Here is a 27,195-nt window from a genome sequence, read left to right as displayed (position 1 = left end):
AGAAACGATTAACTATGCAAAAAGCTTTATTTTAAACAAAATTTCATTGTCCATACTGCCATAATTTTTAAATTAACTGTACCTAAAAGTAAAAATTTTAGTTAAAAGCTGCAATCTGGGGATTTTGTTGAAATTACAGCAATAAGTTGGCATTTTTCTAGTGATAAATTAGTTCCGCTGTCACTTAATAGATGAGAAGATGAGTTCACGTGTCATTTAGTAGATGGCAGCAGTGATGTATTAAATGGAGACAGATGCGCGTTTGCCGGATTTTAAGAAAATCTACAAACAATTGAAAACGAGTTTTGTAACCACGGAAATACGATGAATCACGCGGTTTTGTTTAGAAAAGTGGCCCCACCCCCTCCCAGTACGCATTTTGGACCTTGTTTGACTTTCACTTTCAATCATGATTATATAACGTCACAGTGTCTTAACAATACAAATATACATTTTTTATGCTTGAAACCGTGACGTTATACGAATGGTTGAAAGTTAAACGAGGTTCAAAATGACTCAAAGTGTTTACTGGGGGATTATACTAGTTTTGACATAATACATAAATAACATCAGTAAGCTCTAGTATGTTATGTGGGGCGGATCTAAAAACAATTTCAGTTTTATTCACTTGCAAATTTAATTTCTGGCAAATTTAATTTTTATAGGGCCGAAAATAATGCATTGTTCGGATACAATTAGCGTCTCTTTGTAAAGACGATGACGTCGACATTTTTACACACATTACACATGCCAATGGCCATTAGTATTTGTTGAGGCATTATCCTAATAAAAAAATTGTAGACAAAACAATATTGTATAATCATTGATTAATTTATGTCAAATATTTCCGTAAGTGAAAAAAAATATTGAAATTTACTGGAGTAATAATTAGATAAACCGATATGCAGACGATACAGTTGTGGTTGCTAGCAGTATCGACAGGCCTGTCATACCCGGGTACCTACAAAGAGCGAGTGAAAAAAGAGATTTTAACCATCAACATAAATAAAACAAAAATGGACACTGGTGAGCAAAACTCAAAAACCTGCCAGACAATTGAAAATAAAAAACCAATTCAACACGTAGAAGTATATGTATACCTTGGAACAGTCGTCAACTAGAAATGGGATCAAACAACCGAAATACGATGTAGAATTGAAAAGGCCAGAGCTACATTTAACATGAGAAATATATTCAATCATTGCGACATATCTGTCCCACTAAAAATACGGCTGCTAAAATGCTATGTATTTCCAGTCTTGTTGTATGGAGCAGAGACCTGGACAATAACGGAAACATTATCGAAAAGGCTAGAGGTATTCGAAATGTGGGTGTACCGACTTATCCTCAAAATGTCCTGGACGACTCACATTACCAACGTAGAGGTATTGCGCTGAGGAGAAAACAAAAATGAGAAATCTGTTTCACAATAGAAACGGAAACCTGAATACCTCGATCATATTATGAGACATGATAAATATCGTATACTGCCACTGACAATACAGAGTAAAATAGAGAGCAAACGTGGACCCAGAAGAAGAAGACACTCATGACTTCAAAACTTACGACAATGGTTTGGACTAACGTGCCAATGTCCGCAACGGACGAGGCACATGAAGAAGAAGAAGAAGAATTTAAAATGAGATATTCTTCTCACGGTGCTTATTCGTTCCGAATGTTGGCGATCAGCATGGCTATCCTAACTTTGCATGTTGCTATTCGGAATAGTCTGTTTGTCGATGTAGGTATTGAACCAGTTTCTCAGATATATTCTTCTTCTCCCTGGTCCTCTCTTCCCAATACCTTGCCCTGAAGAATGAGTAGCGGCAATCTCTATTCATTCCTCATAACATGGCCAAGATATTCTACTTTGCGCTCTTTGATAATAATGTGTGTTAATAATCTCGCATTCCTTGCCCATTCTACGTAAGACCTCAACATTAGTCACACGACCCATCCACGAAATTCTTAAAATGCGACTGTATATACCACATCTTGAATGCCTTGAGTTTTCTTAAAGAAGTTTCGGAAAGAGTCCAGGCTTCTACTCAGTATAATAATCTAGAAAATACATAGGATCTGATAATAGAAATTTTGTTAACAAGTGGTAAATGTGACTTCTGAAACGAGACTTCATCATTATGAACGCTGATCTCGCTTTTCCTATGCGTTGTTTTATTTCACTAGAGTGGTCTCATTGACTGTTTATGTAGGTACCAAGGTATGTGTAGCTGTCCACTCTGTCAATTGGTTGTTGGTTAACCAAAAGCCGTGTATGTAATATATTTCGCTCTTAATGACTACGATTACTTTCTTTTTTTTTTCGTATTGAAATTCCATGTTCACTACTTATGTCTTATATGCGCGACATTATTCTTTGCAAATCATCTAGGCTATCTGCAAAAACTACTGCGTCGTCGGCATATCTAATGTTGTTTAGATCTATCATCTAATCCAGTTTCCTCCAAGATAATTTATGAGTATGTGCAGCTTATCATGTTGTACTCTATCAAATGCCTTTTTGTAGTCGATAAAACAAATATATAGCACTTAGACAGTCAATAGAGCCTCTCGGGTGCCTAAGGGCAAGGCATTGCGGAATCAAATCTTTGTCCGTGATACTTGTTCTTCGCATTTTTTATATAGGTATTCTGCAGTATATTACTTTTAAAAATGTTTTAAGTAAGTGGTTCATTAGGCTAATTATTATTCTGCCTCGCATGTTGAAATGAGAAATGAAATGAAAATGTGAAATTTTCCGAGGAAAAAACTTTCCCTGTTGAAAAAACATTCAATATGAAAAAAGTTATTGTAGTGAGTCTGTTTTTCAATTGACTTACGTATTTTACATTTATTAAAAATACTAATTTTATACTCGATCTTCATTCTTAGAATTAGCATAATTCTTTTTTGGTCATTTAGATAGGCACTTACTTGTATTTCAAATAATTGCAAATTTCTTTAGTTTGAAATAAATCCTTTTGAGCAGGTAAAGAATTACGAATTGCCGTATAATACAATATTAAATAATAAACTATATCCAAATGAATGAACGTTTAGTATCTATTAATGAGAATTTACCCTAGGCAGGTAAAGAAAGGATTAACAACTGTCGTCTGTAAATGCAAAGTACGATTAAGATCGAGATGTGCCGAGCCTAAGTTGCAATACATGGCATCAATGCGGTGTCGTTCAGAGAACTAAATTTAATAATAAAATATATCTACGTGATGCCATCTATTCAAAGAACTGTTAAACGTTAGTTTAAAAATTGGCCACCTATTTTGACCATAGCGTACTAATACCCCCTTAACATCCATTGTATTAACAAATAATTAACAAAATTCGAATATGTTGACAATCAACTTTTTACACAACGCAAGGGATGAGGGGCGGGGCGGGTCCACTTTGAGTGACTGAACAAAATTCTGTCTTATGATTGGCCAGACGGAAGAAACGCACTGTAAAAGATGAAAGTTGGTCATCTCTTCCGTTACGTTACGTTTCTCTTACGTTCCGTCAGGCGCTTGCATTCATTTATAAACACGAGTACACAAAATTCGGTGTTGATCTTTTCCAGTGCGTCTCCGTTGCGTCTACGTCTACTCTACGTCAAACTATAAATCCAACTTTACATCAAACTATAAATCCAACTTTAGGTACACGCCACGCGAATTAAACTTCATCAAGCCAGTGACGTCATTATTTGGCGTGCACAGTGACTGTATATTTTGGTACACGCTATTTTGATATGTTTAGTGTTTGTTTGATAGAAAAATATTTGTTATTAAGGGAAGGGAAGCACAACTATTCATATGTTTCAGACTTAATTGTAATAAACCAATGCATATTTATATTATAAAAGTATATATTCAGGTTAGCAAAATAAATAACGTATTTAGTTGACATGACATGTACAAAATATAAAAATAATTTTTATACGTATTAATAAGTTAATTATTATAATCAACTACATATTATAAATGGAAAGTAAGCCACAATTTAACTAAAAAATTATTTGATTAACGTTTCGACGTCCAAATTGGATGTCGGTGTCAAAATACAACAATTATTCAGATTGAATAAATTATTACAAGACATTTTTTACTAAGCAACAACACTTTGGTTTAATTTAATAGTTATTAATAGTAATTAATATTTATTATATTAATTTAGTAGTCTCTTATCTTTTTCATACTGTTTTAAAATGTTGTTAAACTCATTAAAAGAACTACCTAAATACTTTGTCCACTCTCCATAATTAATTTAAAAATAAACACTAAACAAATAAAAAATAAATCTCTTTACTAACCAATATTAAAGTGTAAACATAACGCGATTGAACAAATTCTAAACACTCTGATAATCGCGGTATATACTTACCAACTTACCACAGCATACACGCGGCTCAAGTTAGCGTGTATGTAAAACACCAGTAAAGGCCGCGTCCCACCATCAAACAATTTGATCAAACTTGACAGTTAGTGACACAAAGTGACAGTTAGTGACGTCACATCCTGAGTGTTCATTGTGGATAATAATGAAAAATTTTAATTTTAAATAAAGTACAAACAAGTTAGACAACACAATACAAAAAATTTGATCAAACTAGACTGATAGTGAGAGCACAGATTTGTAGAATTTCAAAAAAACTGCAATTGTGACGTCACTTTGACGTACTTCCGGAGTTTGCTCAAACTGTTTGATCAAATTATTTGATGGTGAGACGCGGCCTTAACAGTACACGCTAAATAGTTGACGTCACTGACTTGATGACATTTCCCGTGTACCTAACTTTTTTATTTGCGTACACGTTAGCGTGTACCTAGACACAGCTGAATAAAAATACATTTTATGTGTGCCTCCCCGCTGTCAGAATGATTTAAAATTGACAGCATGTTAGAATGGCCTATTCGCCATAGTGTCAGTGGTCAGTGTCAACCAGTAACCAGTAACTATGGAGACCTGTAAGAAGGAGTGGAAACGCAATGCATCATTTGTGGGCTAACTTTTCAACCTCTAATTCAACTTTCAGCAATCGCCGCTAGAGGCGCAAGTGTTCGAATAGGTGCTACAAATACATTAGCTCTTATGGACTTATTTATTATTTAACTCATTTTATTATTGTTTTTAGAGTAATTAGACATTAATTTATTGGTGGATTGTAGCTGAATATGTTTTATGCCAAAAATATATTATTTTAACCTTATAACATATCGACGTGTGCTAAAAAGTGTATTCTTTTTATACCATTGTAGATGGAGATGTGACATCAAATTTAAATTTGTCATTACTTTAATATGTAGGACAGCGGACAGCTTATTTTGAAGCTGAAATATTTTGTCACATTATCTAACTGCCACATTTATATACCAATGGTATTTCAACTGCAAATTAATTTGTTAATATCTTTGTAACTGATATCAAAAAGTTTGTTAGTTGAAAAAATTGAACTTAACTGTACGTAATTGTTTTTAAAAAGTTTAAAAAGTTATTTAAATAATTTGAAGTTTATTGATCAATTTTTTTTAAATTATTCTTTTTATCAAAATTTAAAATGCTTTTTCTTTTGAACACTTCATTTATCTATATTGTGAAAGCTTACCTATCAGATGTTTAAATTTAGTTAATAAAAATATATGTAAATTAACTACAGACGACAGTCTGACTTTTATAAAATTAATGTTAATTTTTGTGAAATATTTTGTCTCAAAAAATGCATTGTTTCGACAGAAAAACTTTCAAGAACCTCCTACTATATCACTATAATTTTCAGGTTAAAATAAAAACCAATAATAGGTAATACACAAATTTTATTTACACCGAAGGAAATAATATACAAACGAATAGGTATAATCCATAAACGTTATAAATAACATAAAGACAAATCTTTATAAAAAGTCTTTATATACTTCGTTAAGTTCCCTTTTGAATTTTTTATCGGAACGATAACTCGATATAAATCCCGGTACGAAGCAATTTCTTTTAGTGTAAGCTTTCTTGGCACTCATATTTAAATAATATTAACCACCAAAACCAGTAATCTTATATTAACTACGAATAATTAATTATTTTCGAAATTTTCACATTCACTCCAATGCAAAACTAGCATCTATCTCTACGCCACCGCCGCCCTAGCGAGAAACCAAGCAAACAGGCAAAATCGTGTACAAAAATTTCAAGGTCGTCCTATCTCGATTCCTCTCCTCTGTGTAGGTCTCCATACCAGTAACCAATACCAGAATACCAAACCAGTGTCAACCACAGGTGTCAACATGGATTTTTGTAGAATTTTTCTATAAATTAGCTATGGAAGTTAAAGTTGAAATTAAAAAAGAGTTGGATGAATACGACCAAAAATATATCCAGACTCAGTTATCCACATCAATAGATTTGGAAAACTTAAAAAATGAACCAAAGGAAGAGCCTCTAGGTGAGAAAAATAAAACAATAAGTAACTATAAAAATCATAGTATTTCCACTGTATTCACTTATTTGTGAATACTGAATTGGAATACTAATTTTGTAATGTTCAAATTATATTTACAAAAATTCAATGGCTACATATATTGTTGTCCCAGACACAAATTTAAACATGAACCAAATGAGTGAAGAATTCTGAAATTTACCATTACTGATTACTGCATTTAGTAGTGTGTATGAATGTTTAGTGTGGTGTGCAATGCGGCAGTTGATTAGAAACACAGTGCTGTGCAATGTATGTAACATACACAAGATGTTGTATAGACTGTGCTACTTCTGTTACTGTTGTTGACTGGTGCAATCTCTGCAGAGAAGTGTGCACCACATATTTACAGCAACATCCTGTGGAGCTAAGAGGATTCCAGGAAGAGGGGGAAGTACCATACAGGTGCCTTCAGGAATGGACAGTAGGTATTTGGTATGGTAGAAAGGAACAGTGGAAAACTGTTCCTCACACCAGTGCAGGCATAGAACACAAAGACACTGTTGCCCACTGTATCAAAGTATGTTAATATTACATAATATATTTAGTTATACAATACAATGATATTCTTTTTAGAACAATTCTACCGGGGACAGTAATTGTGACTGATGGATGGGGAGCATATAGAAATATTGGTCTCCTGGATGGGGGTGTGTATGAACCAATGAACTGTCAATACGGATGGAATAGGCAGGAAGACAATTAATGCAGTCACGATACAAGAGAGAGGTCCTAGAGAGAGAGAGACAAGGTGCTGGAAACTTTGACAGGCCGTGTAATTTGAGTTGCCTATGTCAACTTAAATCGGGGAAATATAAAAGTAAAATTCTAAATATAAAAGTAACATAAAAACATAATCAAGGACTACTTCTTCACTTTATATAAAACAGTCACTAATTTAGTATTTAAATAGTTTTAAAATTATTTAACTCCCAAATATTTAGGAAAGTGGGTATTTGTTTTGATAAATACAAATAACAATTCTGAAAAGTATTTAAACTGATTTAAACACCAAGTATGGTACTCTGTACTCTATTTACTCTGTAGATACAAAAAAGTATTTAAATTTTGAAATATGTACTACCAATCAGCCCTGAAAATTAAAATATGAGGTGCATTCAACGAACTGTCAATACTGATTCAATCGGGTCCATTTATATAGGCAACTCAAATTACACGGCCTGTCAAATTCTCCAGCACCTTGTCTGTCTCTCTCTAGAACCTCTCTCTTGTATGTTGGTGGCAATCTCGCTTCACTATTTGAATGGGACAGGGCCATTCCATCCGTATTGACAGTTCATTGGTATGAACACAGAACTGTTATTCATGAGAATAACTTCGTCAACCCTGATGATAACAATGTTCATACACAAACGATAGAGAGCGTTTTGATGCACACTAAGAAGAAATTCCATAGACAATGCAGGACTTTCACGGATTTGTTTCCACCGTACCTCCAAGAATTTATGTGGAGGGAACGAATAAGAAATAAAGAGCCATTTATGGAATTTTTGTTATGCATTATAGAACAATATTTAGTTTAGTTAAATTCAAGTTGTTTCTTTTTATTACTACAGTAGGACCCCGAAAATCTGAATCCCGCTAATCTGAACGTTCGGCAAATCCAAACCAATGGAAAGTGAAAAAAATTAAAAAATTCAAGAGAAAAACTTAAAAACATGTTTATTATACAGAGTAAAACCACAGAAAATTGAACAATGTAGGATTAATAGGATTTTGACATTTAAATTTGTTAAAAATACATACGTACTTTAATATGTAGTGCTTATAAGGGTTAAACATAAACTTACTTCGGTTCTTTCTTAGTCAACTGGAGTCTAAAAATATTGTCCATCTTGCGAGAACGTTTTGCAACTCAAAATCAATGACAATGAAAGCTTTTAATTACTAGTTAGGCTAACTTTCGGATAATCCGAACTTTTTGGAATCCGAACAGACTGTCCCCCCAATTAGTTTGGATTTTCGAGGTTCTACTGTATTTACTATTTTAGATATTTTATTATTTACATTTTAGAAATCTTTACCTTTTTTAGTGTTTCAATTAACTATTGATTTTTATATAATTTTATTGCTTTTACTAGTGTCTATATGATTAGATGTTTCTGTTTATTTTCTGATTTCTGTCTAACATTTGTTTTTGATTTTTAAATCATATACAGTGATGAGCGCGCTAATAACCGGCAAATTAACACAAAAGATGGAAAACATATTAGTTGTGAGATAAGAAAAAATGAGAATAGTGGAGGTGAGAAATTTAGCGATAAAAACCTATAAATTTACATTCTACATATTTATTGTTTCCGATCTTTAGATGTATCATAGGAGCAGGTCAACTAAAACTGTCACAGCGGCAGTTGCCAAACTTGTCTGATACTTCTAAAGGTGGGAAATAATAAATATTATAAAAGTTTATAGGTTTTTATCGCTAAATTTCCCTCCTCAACTACATTCATTTTTTTTATCTCACAACTTAATATGTTTTCCAGCTTTTGCGTTATTCTGCTGGTTATTAGCGCATTTGTCACTGTATTGTGTTCTTATTGATTTTGAATTTTAGATGTTACAGGAAAAAATATTTTATAATATGGCAACACTGTCAGTATTTTTAGCTTACATCAAATGTCAACTACAAATTGCTTATGTTGGTTGCTCTAATCTTATAGATGTCCAACTTTCCTATGTCTTTAAATGTTATTTAGTGTTACGTCTTTAATTCGTGTTACTGAAATAAAGGACTTATGCCCGGTTTCACCAACGACAAATAGTAGTTTATTCTATGAGTAAAGTTATTCAACCAATAAACTGACATTTATCCATTTTACTAACGTCAGAAAAGACTTATTTTAGTTATTTATCAAATAAATATTTACTATTCCAATAAATTCGCAAGTTAATCTCGCTGTAAATATTTATAATAAAGTAAATTACTTACTTACTTACTTACTTTACTCCTCTTGATTCCATTTGGAACATAGGGCCTCTACAGTCCCCCTCCATTCATCTCTGTTTCTGGCCAGGGCTTTCACTTCTTTCCATGTTAACCCATTGTCTTCTAGCTCTCTGGTAATATTTCTTTTCCAGGATGTCATTGGTCTGCCTTGTTTTCTTTTTCCAGTTGGTTGGTAATCCAGGGCTTGTTTGGTTATATCATCTTCATTTTTCCTTAATGTGTGTCCAATAAACTTCCATTTGCGTCTGTTTATCGTTTTGGCTATCGGCTCTTGATTAGTTTTTCTCCAAAGTTCCTTGTTACTTATCCGATTTGGCCAATATATTTGCAATATTCGTTTAAGGCATCTATTTACAAATGTTTGAACCTTTTGTATAATCTTTTTCTCTATTTTCCAAGTTTCTGCTGCATATAGCAAAATGCTCTTTACATTTGTATTAAATATCCTGATTTTGGTTTTGGTTGTTAATTTATTGGACTCCCATGTTTTCTTCAGCATATAGAACGCATTTTGGGCTTTAGTTATCCTTCCATTAATTTCCTCTTCTATTCCACCGCTAGCGTCAATTATGCTTCCCAGATAGCAAAACTTCTGTACATTTTCTACTTCTTCTCCTTCAATAAATATACCCATTTCTCTTTCCGTATTTATCTTCATAAGTTTGGTTTTTCTTGTGTTAATCTCTAGTCCTATTTTTCTTGCTTCTTTTGTCACCTTTTCTGTTTTTTTCTGCATATGTTGTCTTTTTTCGGACACCAGACATATATCATCTGCAAAGTCTAGATCTTCAAGCTGACCGAAAGCATTCCATCTAATTCCTGTTTTATTTTTCGTTGCCTTCTTCATGACCCAGTCAATTAAGATCAAAAATATGGTTGGAGATAGAATACACCCCTGTGTGACTCCACTGTCTATGTTGATTGGTTCTGTGATAGTTTTCATAGAACATTTTGATAATTCTTATATATTTTAATGGAATTCCATATCTCTTTAGTATTTCCCACATTTTTTCTCTGTTAATCCGGTCAAAGGCTTGTCTAAAGTCAATGAAATTTATATAGATTTTGCTCTGCCATTCTATTGTTTGTTCTACAATGTTTCTTAATGTGTTAATATGATCTGTGCATGCTTTATTACTCCTGAAGCCCGCTTGGTTTGGTCTTAACAACTGGTCTATAGTTTCTTTCATTCTTTCTAGTATCATCCTTGTCATGACTTTACTCACTGTAGAAAGTAGTGTTATTGCTCTCCAATTGTTGCAATTCGTTTGATCTCCCTTCTTGGGTATCTTTACAATTATACCTTTTTTCCAATCATCAGGTATTCTCTCCTCCTGCCATATTCTGTTTATTAGTACATACAGGATTTCTTCCGATGTTTCTCTATCTGCTTTCAGTAGTTCTGTGGTAATGTTATCTATTCCAGCTGCTTTCCCTCTTTTCAGCTGTTGTATTGCTTTACTTACTTCTTTTTTTGTGAATTCCGATTCGGTGCAGCTTAGTTCTTCCTTTATTTCTTCATTTTCTATTTCGTGTTCTATTATTCTGTTGGCATATACTTCTCTAAAATGTTCGATCCATCTCTCAACTATTTCCTTTTCATTCTTCAACATTTTCCCGTTCTTGTCTTTTATATGCTCAACATTCATTTTTCCGCGCGAGCTTAGTTTTTTCGTCGTTTTATATAGAGTTCCCATGTCGTTGTTTTTTGCTGCTGTTTCTGCTTCTATTAACAGTTCTTCGTTATATTGTCTTTTGTCGTTTCTCGCACTTTTTTAACTTCTTTATCTTTCTCTCTATATTCTCTCTTCATTTGTTCCCTATCTCTTAGATCATTTTGTAGCATTTTACATTTAAGTAGTTTCCTTTCGTTTATTTTTTCCCACGTGCTTCTCGATAGCCATGGTTTATTACTTATTTTTTGTATTCCTATCGTTTCTTTTGCTGCTTGTGTATATACATACTTGCATTTATCCCACAGCTCTTCTATCGTGGCATTTTCTGTGTTGTAAGTTTTATTATATAATTCTCTTAACTTGGTCTTATATTCTTCAGTACTTTCATTTCCGTCTTTGAGCCACTGAACGTTATATCTTTCTCGTTGTTCCATTGGCGTTTTCTTGCTTCTGGCTAGTTTGAGTTTGATTTTGGCTCTAATCAACATGTGGTCGGACCCTATGTCTGCCCCTCTCATTGCTCTAACATCTAAGAGTGAGTGCCTCCATGTCTTATCTATGGTTATGTGGTCAATTTGATTGTGTGTTTGTCCATCGGGGGATGTCCATGTTACTTTATGTATGCGTTTGTGTTGAAATATACTTCCACCTATGACTAAACTATTTTGGGTGCAGAAATCTATAAACATGTTACCATTCTCATTAATTTGTCCCAATCCTTCTTTCCCCATTACAGTTTCTCTTCCACTATTATTCGTTCCTATTTTGGCATTCATATCTCCGATTATCATCACAATATCTTTTTTATATTTATTTTGTATTTTATCGTATGCCATCTGCAGCTGTTGGTAAAACTCATCTTTTATGTCCTGTTCTTTTTCATTTGTTGGTGCATATACATTAACAATTGTTAGATTTTTATATCTCGCTTTGAATATAGCCATTATTATTCTATCTGAGATGGCTTCCCATTCTATTAGGGCATTTGTTGCTTCTTTTGAAATCATGAATGCAACACCACTCTCGTGTCGGTCTTTTTCGCCACATTTTCCCGAGTATATAACCGTTTTGGCGTGTTCAATTCTTGTTTTTCCACATCCCTTCCATCTAATTTCAGATTTAACTAAATTAGTCAGTTTAACTTTTAAGTGTGTATCAAAATATTGAAACAAAATAAAAATATAAACGTCTAATAAGTTTTATTTAACGAATAACTATTCATTGATTTATTTGTTGTTGGTGAAACCGGACCTTAGAGATTCTTGTCAATTCTGATTTAACTTATAACAACCATATTAACCAGATTGTGAATAAAGAAATGAGAATGTTGGGATTTATAATTCATAATACGCTGTCTTTGTCATCTTATGCATCTAAAGTAGTTTTTACAGCGTATGTCAGATCCATTTTAGAATATGGGTCTGTTATATGGAACTCACACTATTACGATTCAGTTGAACGACTGGAATCGGTTCAGCATAAATTCCTTATATACACTCAGATGCAAAAAAATCGATCCACTAAAAATTTGGTCATTTTTGAAGTTTCGAATTTCCTAAACCTGTTGTTGGATTTAAGTGATTTTTTTACCACGTTAATTGACAATATCGCTGTAATAATATTGTTGCTAGACAGTCAAACTGTCATTGTATACAGGGTGTACAAATCAAACTGTGCCTTTTTCTCAAAGTTCGCATCACCCTGTGGACTATTCTAGCATTTATAAAATACTGAAATTAAAACCTAACTATAGCCACAGGTTTTCTTAACATTTTGTCTTTCGATTCATTCGCTTATATTGGATAATGAAAAAGTTAGGTACTTTAACAAGTGGCCATGTTCGTCATCATTACAGGGTGTTTCTAAATAAGTGTGACAATCTTTAGGGGGTAATTTTACATGAGAAAATAGTCACAATTTGCTTTATAATCATAATGTCCGCAAACGCTTCGATTCCGAGATACATGATGTTCAATATTTTTTTACAAACTGATGATTTATTTATTGCTTTAAAACCAGTTGAGATATGCAAATCAAATTTTGCGGGTTTTAAGACGTAGTTATTGCACATTTTTTGACATACAATTAAGAATTTTATATTCACCATTGGTGCGCAAACAGGTATTATGACCCATAATATTACCCGTACGCACGCCAATGGTGAATATAAAATTCTTAATTGTATGTCAAAAAATGTGCAATAACTACGTCTTAAAACCCACCAAATTTGATTTGCATATCTCAACTGGTTTTAAAGCAATAAATAAATCATCAGTTTGTAAAAAAAAAATTGAACATACCGTATCTCGGAAACGAAGCGTTTGCGGACATATGATTATAAAGCGAACTGTCATTTTTTTCATGTGTAAAATTACCCCTTAAAGTTTGCCGCACTTATTTCGAAACACCCTGTACTGATGACGAACATGACTAGTTGTTAAAGCATCTAACTTTTTTATTATCCAACATAAGCGAATGAATCTAAAAACAGAATGTTAAGAAAACCTGAGGCTACAGCTGGTTTTTAATTTCTGTATTTTACAAACGCTAGAATAGTCCACAGGATGATGCGAACTTTGAGAAAAAAACACAGTTTGATTCATACACCCGTTATACAATGACAGTTTAGCTCTCTAGCAACAATATTATTACAGCGATATTGTTAATGAATAAGGCTATAACCTGGTAAAAAATCACTTAAATCGAACAACAGGTTTAGGAAATTCGAGACATTAAAAATGACCAAATTTTCAGTGGATCAATTTTTTTGCACACGAGTGTAGATTGATCACATTTTGGACTTTGGCTAAAGGTTCCAAACTAACACCAAAAAACAAACATATTTTGGACTGTGTTCTTTTGTTGTATTGTTTTATATCTTTGTTTTTTAAATATACACAATTTTTTCTATTCTCTTATGTCATCTTTTTTTTTTTCTAATATAAATTCTAGACTGGGATATATATTAGATGTTCTGGAGTCAAAATTCAAAATAGATCATTTAGATGAGAGAGGTGTACCTCACATCTCAGATAGACACAAGGCTTTAAACATAGGAAAAAACAAAGGCTTCCATGGAGAAGAAACTGTTAACAACAATGGAGAAAGACTCATAAATATATGCCAACAATATGAGTTGAAGATTTTGAATGGTTTTTTCGCCCACAAGAACATACATAAACACACCTGGTATCAGCACACAAGAGGTCTAAAATCGATAATAGATTATTTCATAACAAGACAACAAACAAAGTTAACAGTACAGGATGTAAAGGTGAATAGAGGAGCAGAGTGCGGATCGGACCACTGCCTGGTAATAGGAAAAATATATACACCATTCGTAGACAGGAACCACAGAGACATCAACAAAGAACACAGAGAAAAAATAGAAAGAACTGCATACACCTTAGACAATCTACATAACGAGAGCACACAGTTACTTTACTCCTGGAGACAACACAAAAACTACAGGAATCACATAGATCAACGACGGATGAATCCACCATAGTGATGTTTCACACTATAAGAATTTTGACCGAACGATGGTTGAAATTTACATAGGGGCTCGCCCTTTTCCGAACGTTTCAAGCAGTGAAGGGAGAAATATTCCATATGATTGCTCGAGCCACTATGTAGATTTTAACCATCGCACGATCAAAATTCTTATATTGTGAAACAGCGCATTAGAACGCTGCCGCGACATCTATTAAAGAAAATAAGAAAATCCCAGATACAGAATCCATTATTAACTATAATAATAGACACTAATTTAAATCTGAAACTTTCCTTATTAGAACCCCTTTCTGTTAAAATCCCAAATCTCTGCCCTTTACAATTTATAAGGCATCGAGACGACGCATAGAGAAAGCGGAAAGGATTCTACAATATGCAATCACATTCCGCTTTCATTCGTATAGGAAAAGGTACGAAAAAAGGTTCTTAGTACTCACAATCTGAGTAAAGATAGGCTTATGATAGGATTATGTACATGTACTATAGAAAGGAACTACAACGTTAACGGGGTTTTATTATTTCATATGGTCAATGAATCTCTATATATGAAAAAACCGCGGAGTGCTACCATTTAAAGGGGTGCGTTTTTGAGAAATGGGTAAATTAGTCCCTGGGCACAGGTTACATTAGGGTGAGTTCTATGCACTTTTGGTACAAACACGTCTGCATAAAAATTGTTCCTGGTTAAATTTCCTTTCTAAATATAACTTTTTAAAGTCAAATATACTTTTTTTACAAAAATATATTCAAAAGAAAAAGCACAAAGAAACCCAAAAGAAAGAAATTTTGTTTTTTGTCCCATAACTTTTGTCCACGGGGATATAGGTATAGACATTGCTTCACAGAAAAAAAACTTACATATTTTCTCTTTAAAATGATGTTTAGTAGAGGTCATTAGGATTTACAGTTTTAGAAATATGATTTTTCAAAGTTCTCCACTCACAGCAGTTTTGGGCAATTTTCCTTGTTATTTCGCAAATATTGTTCTGTAACTTTTTTCTACGTAACTTTAGGCATATGCAATGGTACATGTAAGTGGAATAGAAATCAATTACCTTTAAAATGTTCTACTGTATAATGTTGTACGACTTCTTTTAAAGAGGTTATGTTATCTTTTTCAAGATTTTATACTTTTAACGAGTTTTATATTTTTTAAGATTATTTTGTAATTTCCCAATATAACTTTTTTTTGTTCTACATTTAGGTATATATTATAATAATAAAAAAGAATGCTTATTCTGTTTACTTTAAAATGGTGTATTATAAAACATTCTAGGCTTATTTTTGAATGAGATGTGCTTTTTCAAAATGTAATAAGTACTTGCAACGATTTTTGATTTTAGGATTATTTTTTAAATTTCTCATTATAACTTTTTTATGTGATTGTGTGTTATGATTGAATCTTATTTTTTGTAGGTAATACTTTGAATCCACTTGACTCGGCCGGGAAAACTTCAGAATATGGATTAATTCCAATATTTACTGTCAAAGCTCCTGCGCCACAAGCTTTGCTTGAAAAGAATAGCATGTAAATGTACCAAAGGATGTACAATAAACTGCGGTTGTAGGAAGATAGGAATTAGTTGTTCATTATTCTGCAAAGGGTGCCTGTGCATGGGCACTAATTGTGGGAACTCTAAGATAACAACTGAGGTGGGAGACGAAGATATTGAAGCTAAGGCTAACGAAGAGATGGACTTTGATTTTGAAAATTTTTTAAATGTAAACGTTTAAATAATTTTAACTAAAGTGATGTTTTCTAAGACTAATGTTTATGTAATTTTTGTAAAAGAAATAATTTTAAATAATACAGGTAAAAAATATCAAAGAATCACTCGGTTTCCATTATTTAATATAGATGATACACTATTTTAAAGAACAGAAAGTAAGCCCTCTTTATTGAGCAATATATAGTATATTCACGTACAAGAAAAAAAAGTTATAATGAGAAACTTCAAAAATAATCGTAAAAAATAATATCTATTTGTTTATGTTGAGTATTATATAATATATAATATAATATTATATTATATATACTATATATAATATAATATTATATAATAAATAATATTATATTCTTTAATAATATTATTTTATTTTTATATTATATTATAAAAAATTGTTAAAAGTATAAAACTTTTAAAAAGCATAATCTCTTTAAAAAAAGTCGTACAACGTTATACAGTAGACCATTTTAAAGGTAATTGATTTCTATTCCACTTACATGTACCATTGCATATGCCTAAAGTTACGTAGAAAAAAGTTACAGAACAATATTTGCGAAATAACAAGGAAAATTGCCCAAAACTGCTGTGAGTGGAGAACTTTGAAAAATCATATTTCTAAAACTGTAAATCCTAATGACCTCTACTAAACATCATTTTAAAGAGAAAATATGTAAGTTTTTTTTCTGTGAAGCAATGTCTATACCTATATCCCCGTGGACAAAAGTTATGGGACAAAAAACAAAATTTCTTTCTTTTGGGGTTCTTTGGGCTTTTTCTATTGAATATATTTTTGTAAAAAAAAGTATCATTGACTTCAAATAGTGATATTTAGATAAGAAATTTAACCAAGAACAATTTTTATGTAGATATGTTTGTACCAAAAGTGCATAGAACTCACCCTAATGTAACCTGTGCCCAGGGACTAATTCACCCATTTCTCAAAAACGCACCCCTTGAAATGGTAGCACTCCACAGTTTTTTCTTATATAGATGTCCATTGACCATATGAAATAATAAAACCCCGTTAACGTTGTAGTTCCTTTTAGCTATCTTATTTTGAATATAATCAATAGCCTAAGATGGAAGTGAATTAAAAGACAATTCATTTCGATTCAGAGCAGACAGCTGTTCTGTTTAGAACTTCATCAACAATAACATCCTAAATCTTTGCCTTTTAAATCTGGGACTTTTCTATTTTCTTTAATAAATATCGCGGCAGCGTTCTAATGGTGGATTTTATCTATTTTTGAAATTCCCTTTAAAAAAGACAATCTCGTTTCGTTTTGATTCAGAGGCGGACACGCATCTACACTGATGAAGTTCTAAACAGAAACAGCTGTCTGGATTGTGCATTGCCTCTGAATCGAAATGAAACATAAATTATTGTCTTTCAATTTCCTTCTATCTTTACTCAGATTGTGAGTACTAAGAACCTTTTTTCATAAGTTTTCCTAGCCGAATGAAAGCGGAATGTGATTGCATATTGTAGAATCATTTCCGCTTTCTATATTCGTCGTCTCTATGCCTTATAAATTGTAAAAGGCAGTGATTTAGGATGTTAACAGAAAGGGGTTCTAATAAGGAAAGTTTCAGATTTAAATTAGTGTCTATTATTAAGGATCGTTTAAACACAGCGATATATCAAACAACTTATCAAGGTCAATCGAGTTGTTGCAACTTATCATTGTGTGTAAACGGTGCATCGCACGACTTATCAAAGTTGGAGTTGGGTTGAGGTTGGTATCAACTTATCACAAGGATCGAGTTGTTTTAATTTATCGTCGTGTCTAAACGGTACAGCGATTTATCATTGGACTTGGGTCGTATCAATTTAGGAGAATCTTACCGTATTAGAATTTATTTACATATAATTAAATAATGTACAGGGTGATTGATTAGTGGGGTAAAGCTACGTAGATCCGTTATAGTAATAGATAGCAATAAAAGTTAATAACAAAAATTGTAGCCAACTTTTAGATTCACATTTATAAAATTAATTAGAATGTTACATAGGGTGTTCGATAACATAGTGGCAGAAATCATAGAGCAAAACAGCGAAACCAAACAAGTTTGATTTCTCCGCTCGCACTCTTTGTTATTTTTCCGAAAAATGAATCTCGATGTCCTGATATCTGAAGTGTTTCAAAGAAAGCTGTTTTTGAATCAGTAAGATTCCCTATTCAGATGACGACGATGGCTTTTTAAATTTATAACTTTATGCAATTTTATAATTAAATAAATATTATGTAACTTAATAATTATTATTAGTTCTACGTTCTACAGTGTGGCAAAACCAAATGGAATAAATTCATTATTTCGTAAACCGACGACTAAAAAATCCGGACATATTTTTAAATTATGATTTTTTGGCATTTACATACTAGTGACGTCATCCATCTCGAAGCTGAAATAAAAAATATACATGCGGACCAATGTAAAAAAGGTCATTTCATTGTTGTCTTCTTACCGGCGTGAGAAATACAAAATAAGATTTACTATTTTATTTGGACATAAGTCACAATTCGAGTTTGAAATCAAGTTTACTTGACGTTTCGAGTTTCACTTCGGAAATCGTTATCAGTATATAAAAAAACATTCATAAATTAAAAATTTAACTTTTGTTTCTGGTGAAGCAACGCAGTTGGAACAAGCAGAATATTATAATTATTGTCACCGGAAAGCGAAAAAGGTAACGCACAACTTGAAAGAACTTATATATTTCTAACTTCGTTTCTGGTGAAGCAACGCAGTTGGAACAAGCTGATATATTATAGTTGTGTCACCGGAAAGCGAAAAAGGTAACGCACAACTTGGGAGAACCTATAGATTTCCAACTTGGTTTCTGGTGAAGGAACGCAGTTGGAACAAGCAGATATATTATAATTGTGTCACCGGAAAGCGAAAAAGGTAACGAATAACTTGGAAGAGCCTATAGTTTTCTAACTTCGTTTCTGGTGAAGCAACGCAGTTGGAACAATCAGATATATTATAATTGTGTCACCGGAAAGCGAAAAAGGTAGTCCCTGAAAACTATAGGTTTTTCCAAGTTGTGCGTTACCTTTTTCGCTTACCGGTGACACAATTATAATATATCTGCTTGTTCCAACTCGTTGCTTCACCAGAAGCGAAGTTAGAAAACTATAGGGTCTTCCAAGTTGTGAGTTACCTTTTTCACTTTCCGGTGACACAATTATAATATATCTGGTTGTTCCAACCCTGTTGCTTCACCAGAAGTGAAGTTAGAAAACTATAGGTTCTTCCAGGTTGTGCGTTACCTTTTTCGCTTCCCGGTGACACAATTATAATATATCTGCTTGTTCCAACTCCGTTGCTTCACCAGAAGCGAAGTTAGAAAACTATAGGCTCTTCCAAGTTGTGAGTTACCTTTTTCACTTTCCGGTGACACAATTATAATATATCTGGTTGTTCCAACCCTGTTGCTTCACCGGAAGCGAAGTTAGAAAACTATAGGTTCTTCCAAGTTGTGCGTTACCTTTTTTGCTTTCCGGTGACAATTATAATATTATATCAGCTGCTTTTTCCAACTGTGTTGCTTCACCAGAAACAAAGTTAAATTTTTAATGTATGAATGTTTTTTGTTGATATTTTCAACTCAGGCGCTCCAAAACCAACAAACCACTCGCAAACCCGTCCAAATACGTATTGCGAACCATCAAAGCTTTTGTTGAAAAACCGACAGAAGTTGACGTGCCTGATCCCTTGATCACGCATTTTTAATTACTTTTTCTTTTGCGTAGACAGACGAATAGGGAATGTTGTATACAAATTAAAGTACGGTAATGGTACTTTTTAATAGTGATATAAAATACAGGGTATCCCATTTAAATTTTACTGAAAAAATAATGTACCTACCTACTTGAGTTTTAACTCACCCTTTATTAGATATAAAGTAAATTAGCAATATCAATCATTTTTAAAAATTTTGACAATAAATAAAATATGGCATCAATAAACCATTGCCGTTGTGCTTATTTTTATTTATACAGTGAGTTGAACTTGTTACGATTTTCATATAAAATTGGTTATAACTTTGTAAATACCCTGTATAACATACCCAACCTTTATATTTTGAAAGTAACAGGATCTATTTGTTTACGATGAAAACTAGTTATAATTCATTGAAGGGTCTAAAAGGGTCTAATGTACACAATGGTCTCCTCTTCAACTTGTTGTGGTCAACTTATCGCAGCGTCTAAACAGCGTTTCAACCTCAACAAATCACAGCAACTTGTCATCACAACTAGTTGCTGGACTTATCGCTGTGTTTAAACGCCCCTTTATATTTAATAATGGGATTCTGTATCTGGGAGTTTACTATTTTGTTCTTATGGTTTTTTAATCTATTTTTGAAATTCCCCTTAAAAAGACAATCTCGTTTCGTAATGATTCAGAGGCGAGCACGTATCTACACTGATGAAGTTCTAAACAGAAACAGCTGACTGTGGATTGTGCATTGCCTCTGAATCGAAATGAAACGTAAATTGTCTTTCAATTCACGTTATCAAAAAGAATTTGTAATCGAACATTAGAGAGATTAAATTAAAACTATTTTAGAACGGCAATATACAATTTTAGGATTCATATGCGTAATAACTATAGCAGATCAAATAAACTTAAAACTCATATGAATCCTAAAATTGTAGATTGTCTTTCTAAATCCGTTTTAATTTAATCTCTCTAATATTTGATTACAAATTATTTTTGATAAAATCGCCATCACCGCGCTAAAAACTCTCATAAGGACTGCATTGCCTATGTTCCTTATACTGTAAAGTCAAAGTGAGACGGACTACAGTTTAGTTTTAAAAATATTCACAGGTAAATTCTCTTTCAGATGCAAATTCTCTATTTTATGAGGAGCATTTCGCATCTGATCAGTGGCAGTATTGAGAAATTTTTCCCTAGTCATTCGTAAAATATCTTCTGCAAAACCCAGCACCCAGATTCATTTGCTGGCAAGCCTATGAATGAGGTTGTCAACAAGTATATGTATTTCATTATTCTGTAGTTATTGTTTTTTGTTTTGTACAATTAAATATTCTGTTGTTTTTGTATTAATTAAAGTTGAGATGTGAGAGGACGGGAGAGACTATATCACCAAAATATTCAAGCTTGTCTACCCACGATATTTGTAGCATTCTTCGATAATACCAAGGCTCAAAATCTTCCAATTTCTTAATCTCTAATTGCTTCAATGTCCAGGCCTCGGATCCGTAGAGAAATGTTGTAAAAAAACGTGACAACTCAACAACCTTATCCTCAGATCCATTCTTAGGTCTCAACTAGACAGGGGCGGCTGTGGCAGGGAGGCGCTTGGGGCACTGCCCTCCCACTAGCTCATGTAATGTAGTAGATATCTCATACAATTTATGTTTAATGAATTTTTCTTTATTTAAAATTCTAATAAATATTCAGTCGATGCGACGCGAAGCTCCAAAAAGTTTAGAAATATAAATTAACAGCGTTCACCCGCACCATTGATTAAAAACTACTACACAGTGTAATTTTTAATTATACCCGCACCCGAGGAAGGGCGCTTTCCTGAGCGACCGGGCTCACTGTTGTCAAGTTAGAAAAATATCGTTCGCTAGAATGATGACTTGCCGTGTGCGAAATAAGAAATATCCTCAGATGCAGGTACTAACTGGCAACGTTACGGTATATGGCTTAGCAGTCGGTATCGCACCAGTATACTTCTCCTAGGACACAGCCCGAGCGTAGTTTTCGATCTGTTAAGTGTACAATTCTCAATTCTGACTTCATTATTGTCGATATCCAATAATTCGATATGGCAACAAATATTAATAGTGTAAGTTTTATTAAGACAAATACATTGGACTTTGAAAAACGTTTAAATATAAAACAACTAGGACCTCCTAGACCAAAATTGGACATTATTCAGGCGGGACAAAGTGGTAATAGAACTTTTAATCGTAAATTCAATGAGAAACTTTATTTGTTAGCAGACTGGTTATGCGGTTGTGAGGAGACAAATCGCTTCTATTGTTTTAAGTGTTTATTGTTTTCACCACAAGTGGACGAGGCTTGGACAATCCGGGGTGTAAATGATATTAAACATCTCTCAGAGAAAATTAAAAAACATAATGTTAGCTCCAAACACATCCACTATTGTGTTGAATACCAATTATTAGGGTCAATAAATATTCAATCACAGTTAGATTCGGCTTTTAGAAGATCAATAAATGAACATAACGAGATAGTGACCAAAAACAGGTATGTGTTAAATAGAATAATCGACTGTATTAAATTTTGCGGAGCGTTTGAATTAGCTTTAAGAGGTCACGATGAAAGTGTGACATCTACGAATCCTGGAGTATTTAGGGGACTTGTCAACTTAATGGGAGAAGTTGACACGATATTGGCAAAACATTTAACCGAAAATAATACAACATTTTTGGGAACTTCAAAAATTATTCAAAACGAACTCCTGGATTCAATGTTATATGTAGCTCGTGAAATAATAAGCAAAGAGGTAGAAAGGGCTCCTTATGTGGCAATCGAGGCTGATGAGACTACTGACGTTTCCGTTCAAGATCAAATGGTTTTAATTTTGAAATATACCCTTGGCAACCAAATCTTTGAACGTTTTTGGGGATATTTTTTACCTGATTCTCATAATGCAGAGGGCATTAGTAGGTGTATTTTGGAGCAATTGAATAATTTAAACTTAAACCATACTCCTAATAAGTTAATTGGCCAAAGTTATGATGGCGCCACTGTCATGTCAGGCAAAATCAATGGAGTTCAAGAAATAATTCGACGTTCTTTTCCGTATGCTCATTTTATCCATTGTTATGCACACCAGTTTAATTTGATCGTCTCGAAGGCAGCTTCTGAGCATAAAATGGTAAGTTTTTTTTGCTAACTTAGCTGGGTTTTCGTCTTTCTTTTCTCGTTCTCCGAAACGCATGAATGTACTGAACACTGTTGTAAAGAAACGTCTCCCCCGGGGATCCGATACTCGTTGGACATGCATTCAACAGCCGAGCGGTAATCACCATATTCAGTCACAAAGACGATCTCATGCAATGTTTTGAACAAATCATTGAAAACGAACGAGATACTCAAACCATTCAACAAGCTTCGGACTTACTTATGTTATTAAAAGATCATATGTTTTTATACTGGCTGAATTTTTTTAATAATATTATGCCGCACGTTGAGATTCTTTATAAACAACTGCAAATAAGAGCCCTAGATCCTGCAAGAATTCAAATATTTATACAGGAATTTAAAAATCAAATTCAAACTATCAGGGATAACATAATAATTGATGACAATAGTCCAAGCGTTTCGACTGGGAAAAGAAAACGAACCCAGGAAAATAACAACGTGACGGCGAAAGAAATTTGTGATCTAATAAGGGTCACTATTGAGGATCGACTTTCTTTCACGGCCCATTTAACTCTTGCAGCACTATTCGATCCCAAATTATTTCCAGACTATAAACTTATTTTTCCCGAAGAAAAGCTGAAGATTGTTTTGCAACATTATCCGTTTGTAGATGCCACCAAATTAAAATCGGAGCTATGTGTACTATACGCTAGGACTGACTTTGGAACGGCGAGTGGTCTCGTGCCATTGCTTGAGGTTTTTGTTGAAAACAATCTTACTGATTTGTTTTCAGAGTCCATTAAATTAATTAACATTGCATGCACAACTCCTATGACAACAGTAGAAGCAGAGAGATCCTTTTCAACCCTAAAGAGGATAAAAACATTCCTGCGGAATACGATGTCAGAAGAACGACTCAATGCCCTAGCGATGCTGTCCATTGAAAAACAATTAATATCTAACTGCCACAAATTTAACGAACTCGTCATTGACCATTTTGCAACCCAAAAAACACGTCGCATTGAACTGAATTATAAATCCTGCGTCTAAAATACAATAGTGCTAGTTAAAAACTGTTTAGGGCATAAGACATTTTTTTATATTGGAGTGGTGATGTGCTTGGAAGTATTGTGAACTTATAACTACTAATAAAATTATAAATCCTGCGTCTAAAATATAATAGTGCTAGTTAAAAACTGTTTAGGGCATAAGACATTTTTTTTATATTGCGAGTGGTGATGTGCTTGGAAGTATTGTGAACTTATAACTACTAATAAACAAGGACTATTGACTAGGCAAGGGATAGGAATGAGCTAGAGAGAGCGTTTGAGTCTGTGAGAGGAATGGTAGAAAATATGGTGATGTATGAGCGATGGTGGGATAACATCCACATTTATGAGAGAAAGGTGCTGTCGATAAAAGAGAAGGTAGAGATAGGAATAGTGGTAAAGGACGTGGTGGTCGGATGAGTGCGAGAGATGGAAGCTGATGCGTGATGACGAGCGACTGAGAATCGGGCAAAAGAAGGACATCGGGGAGAAGTTATGCTCTAACGAGCGATTCCACTCTGATGCCCTAGTATGAGAGGGGTGGGGTTTAGCTGGTCCCGGTCACATCGGAGTTACGGAGGGCAGGGAGGTCCGACTTACGGCCAAACTGGTCGACTTAACACTGATGAGGGTTTAGCTCAGGAACCCAGCACTGTCGGAAATGTTTACCTCCGACGTCTGTTAGCAGATTCCCCACCTAGTGATGAAAAAAAAAAAGGCTATTCACTAGAATCCTTAGATACATGGGTAAGTACATGAGTAAGATACATGTAGCTACTAGCAATATTTATCTTTTACTAACATTTTTTCGGTGTTCATAATTTCGTATTTGCTGCTCAAAATAAAAGTGCCCCACCGATATTTTTACTCACGAGCCGCCACTGCAACTACATAATAGATGTTTCGTTTTTACAAATTTTGCCCTTGCTCTTTATATACGGCTTTGAATCTCTTGTTTGTTCTGCGTTTTGACTAACAGGTCACCTGTCACGAAACGGCTTGTACAGTTTTTGTGCGCATGTTTATCATTTGTACTTTCGGTGACGGTAATTCGAAAACCGATCCTACTGCGCAGGTCAGCCCAACTGACTTGCATTTTTATCCGTGTACTGAAATGATCGTCACGTAACTGTCACTGGAAGATCACAATTTTTGTTGGAACACTCGGAAGAACGATCCTCTATTTGTTGGAACGTATTTTGTTTACTGAGCAGGAGCGTGATCGGTACATGTCGATTTTTCGTTGTGTTGGAATAAACCTCAAATCTTTGACTAGCCTTTTAATATGCATATCATTATATTGTGCTTTACATTGCTCATTACATTTGTTTCTTCAAAGGTTGTAGTACTTTTTATACCTATTATTTACTTTCTGCAATCACTTTTCCTTTGTAGTAAATTTTGTATAAATGGCTTTTATTTTAGGTTGTCCTGAGGAGGTGAACAAAATGATTCAACACCATGAAGATAATACATTAAATAATAATATAAAACTTCAAACTGGACAAAGACTTCATGAATGTGAAATCTGTTTGAATAATTTTTCTCGGGCAGATGCTTTGAAACGACATATGAGATTGCACACTGGAGAAAAACCTTACAAGTGTGAAATTTGTTTTAAGCAGTTTTCTCAAAAAGATCAATTGAAACAACATTTGATGACACACACTGGAGTACCACCTTACAAGTGTGAAATTTGTTTTAATCATTTTTCTCAGGCAGGTTCTTTGAAACGGCATTTAAAATTGCACACTGGAGAAAAACCTTACAAGTGTGAAATTTGTTTTAAGCAGTTTTCTCGTCGAAGTCATTTGAAAAGGCATTTGTTGATACACTCTGGAAGAAAAATCAAACCCGAAAAACCATACACGTGTGATATTTGTTCCAAACAGTTTTCCCAGAAAAGTAATTTGAAAGGACATTTGAGAGTGCACACCGGGGAAAAACCCTACAAGTGCGAAATTTGTTTCAAGCAGTTTTCTCAAAAAGGTCAATTGAAATCACATTTGATAACACACAACGGAGAAAAACCCTACAACTGTAAAATTTGTTTGAATAATTTTTCTCGGCCAGATGCTTTGAGACGACATATGAGATTGCACACTGGAGAAAAACCTTACAAGTGTGAAATTTGTTTTAAGCCGTTTTCTCAAAAAGATCAATTGAAACAACATTTTATGACACACACTGGAGTACCACCTTACAAGTGTGAAATTTGTTTGAATAATTTTTCTCAGGTAGGTACTTTGAAAAGACATTTGAGAGTGCACACTGGAGAAAAACCTTACAAGTGTGAAATTTGTTTCAAGCGGTTTTCTCGTCAAAGTCATTTGAAAAGGCATTCGTTGATACACTGAAGAAAAATCAACTCCGTATAATGGTCCTGGGGGTTAGCCCTTAGCTGGGAAGTATCAGGATACAGACTATTTACAATTTCAGTTATGCTGGTTTAGTACTTAATTGATGATGTATCGCGAATTATGGTGCAATAACCCCAGAGGTCAGCGATCCCAATCAGCAGTTTTACCTTTTATATTCAGAATTTAGATTTTATATAAAAGTAATATCATTGTAATATTTCAATTATTTTCTATCAATAAATAGTGAAGTCTATTTTGTAAAAGTTTATAAAGGGACTTTTTAAAAAGTACCTTAGTGAATTTAAACCTTTAAGTGGCACAGTGCAGTAGGAAAAGTGGGAGAGTCTTTTAGAAGATCCTCGTCGTTTTTAAATTTACCCGCCACGCACCAACTTCCAGGGAAAACCACAACCGTTCAACCCCAGAATTCTACGGAAAGCCAGTGTCAAATTATAAAAATCCATTTATATGACGAAAGACGATAAGAAGAAAGCAGAAAAGAAGAGAAATGCACCAAAGCTTAATCTTCTACCTGTAAGCAACTTTAATCTTTTTTC

At 33.6% G+C, this 27,195-nt stretch overlaps 1 protein-coding gene across 1 annotated transcript; it reads left to right on the top strand.

Annotated features, from left to right (window-relative positions):
- Positions 1 to 6,248: 6,248 nt before the first annotated feature.
- LOC114344786 (zinc finger protein 239-like) lies at positions 6,249 to 26,891 on the top strand. Its single transcript, XM_028295616.2, has 2 exons — positions 6,249 to 6,433; positions 25,704 to 26,891. Exons 1-2 carry the CDS (start codon positions 6,310 to 6,312, stop codon positions 26,633 to 26,635), a joined length of 1,056 nt encoding a protein of 351 aa, XP_028151417.2. The 5' UTR covers positions 6,249 to 6,309; the 3' UTR covers positions 26,636 to 26,891.
- The last annotated feature ends 304 nt before the right edge of the window (positions 26,892 to 27,195 follow it).

This window comes from Diabrotica virgifera, chromosome 6, assembly GCF_917563875.1.
Source record: "Diabrotica virgifera virgifera chromosome 6, PGI_DIABVI_V3a".
NCBI lineage: Eukaryota > Metazoa > Arthropoda > Insecta > Coleoptera > Chrysomelidae > Diabrotica > Diabrotica virgifera.
Note: the sequence above shows the minus strand (reverse complement) of the source record. Positions and strands in the feature narration are given on the sequence as shown.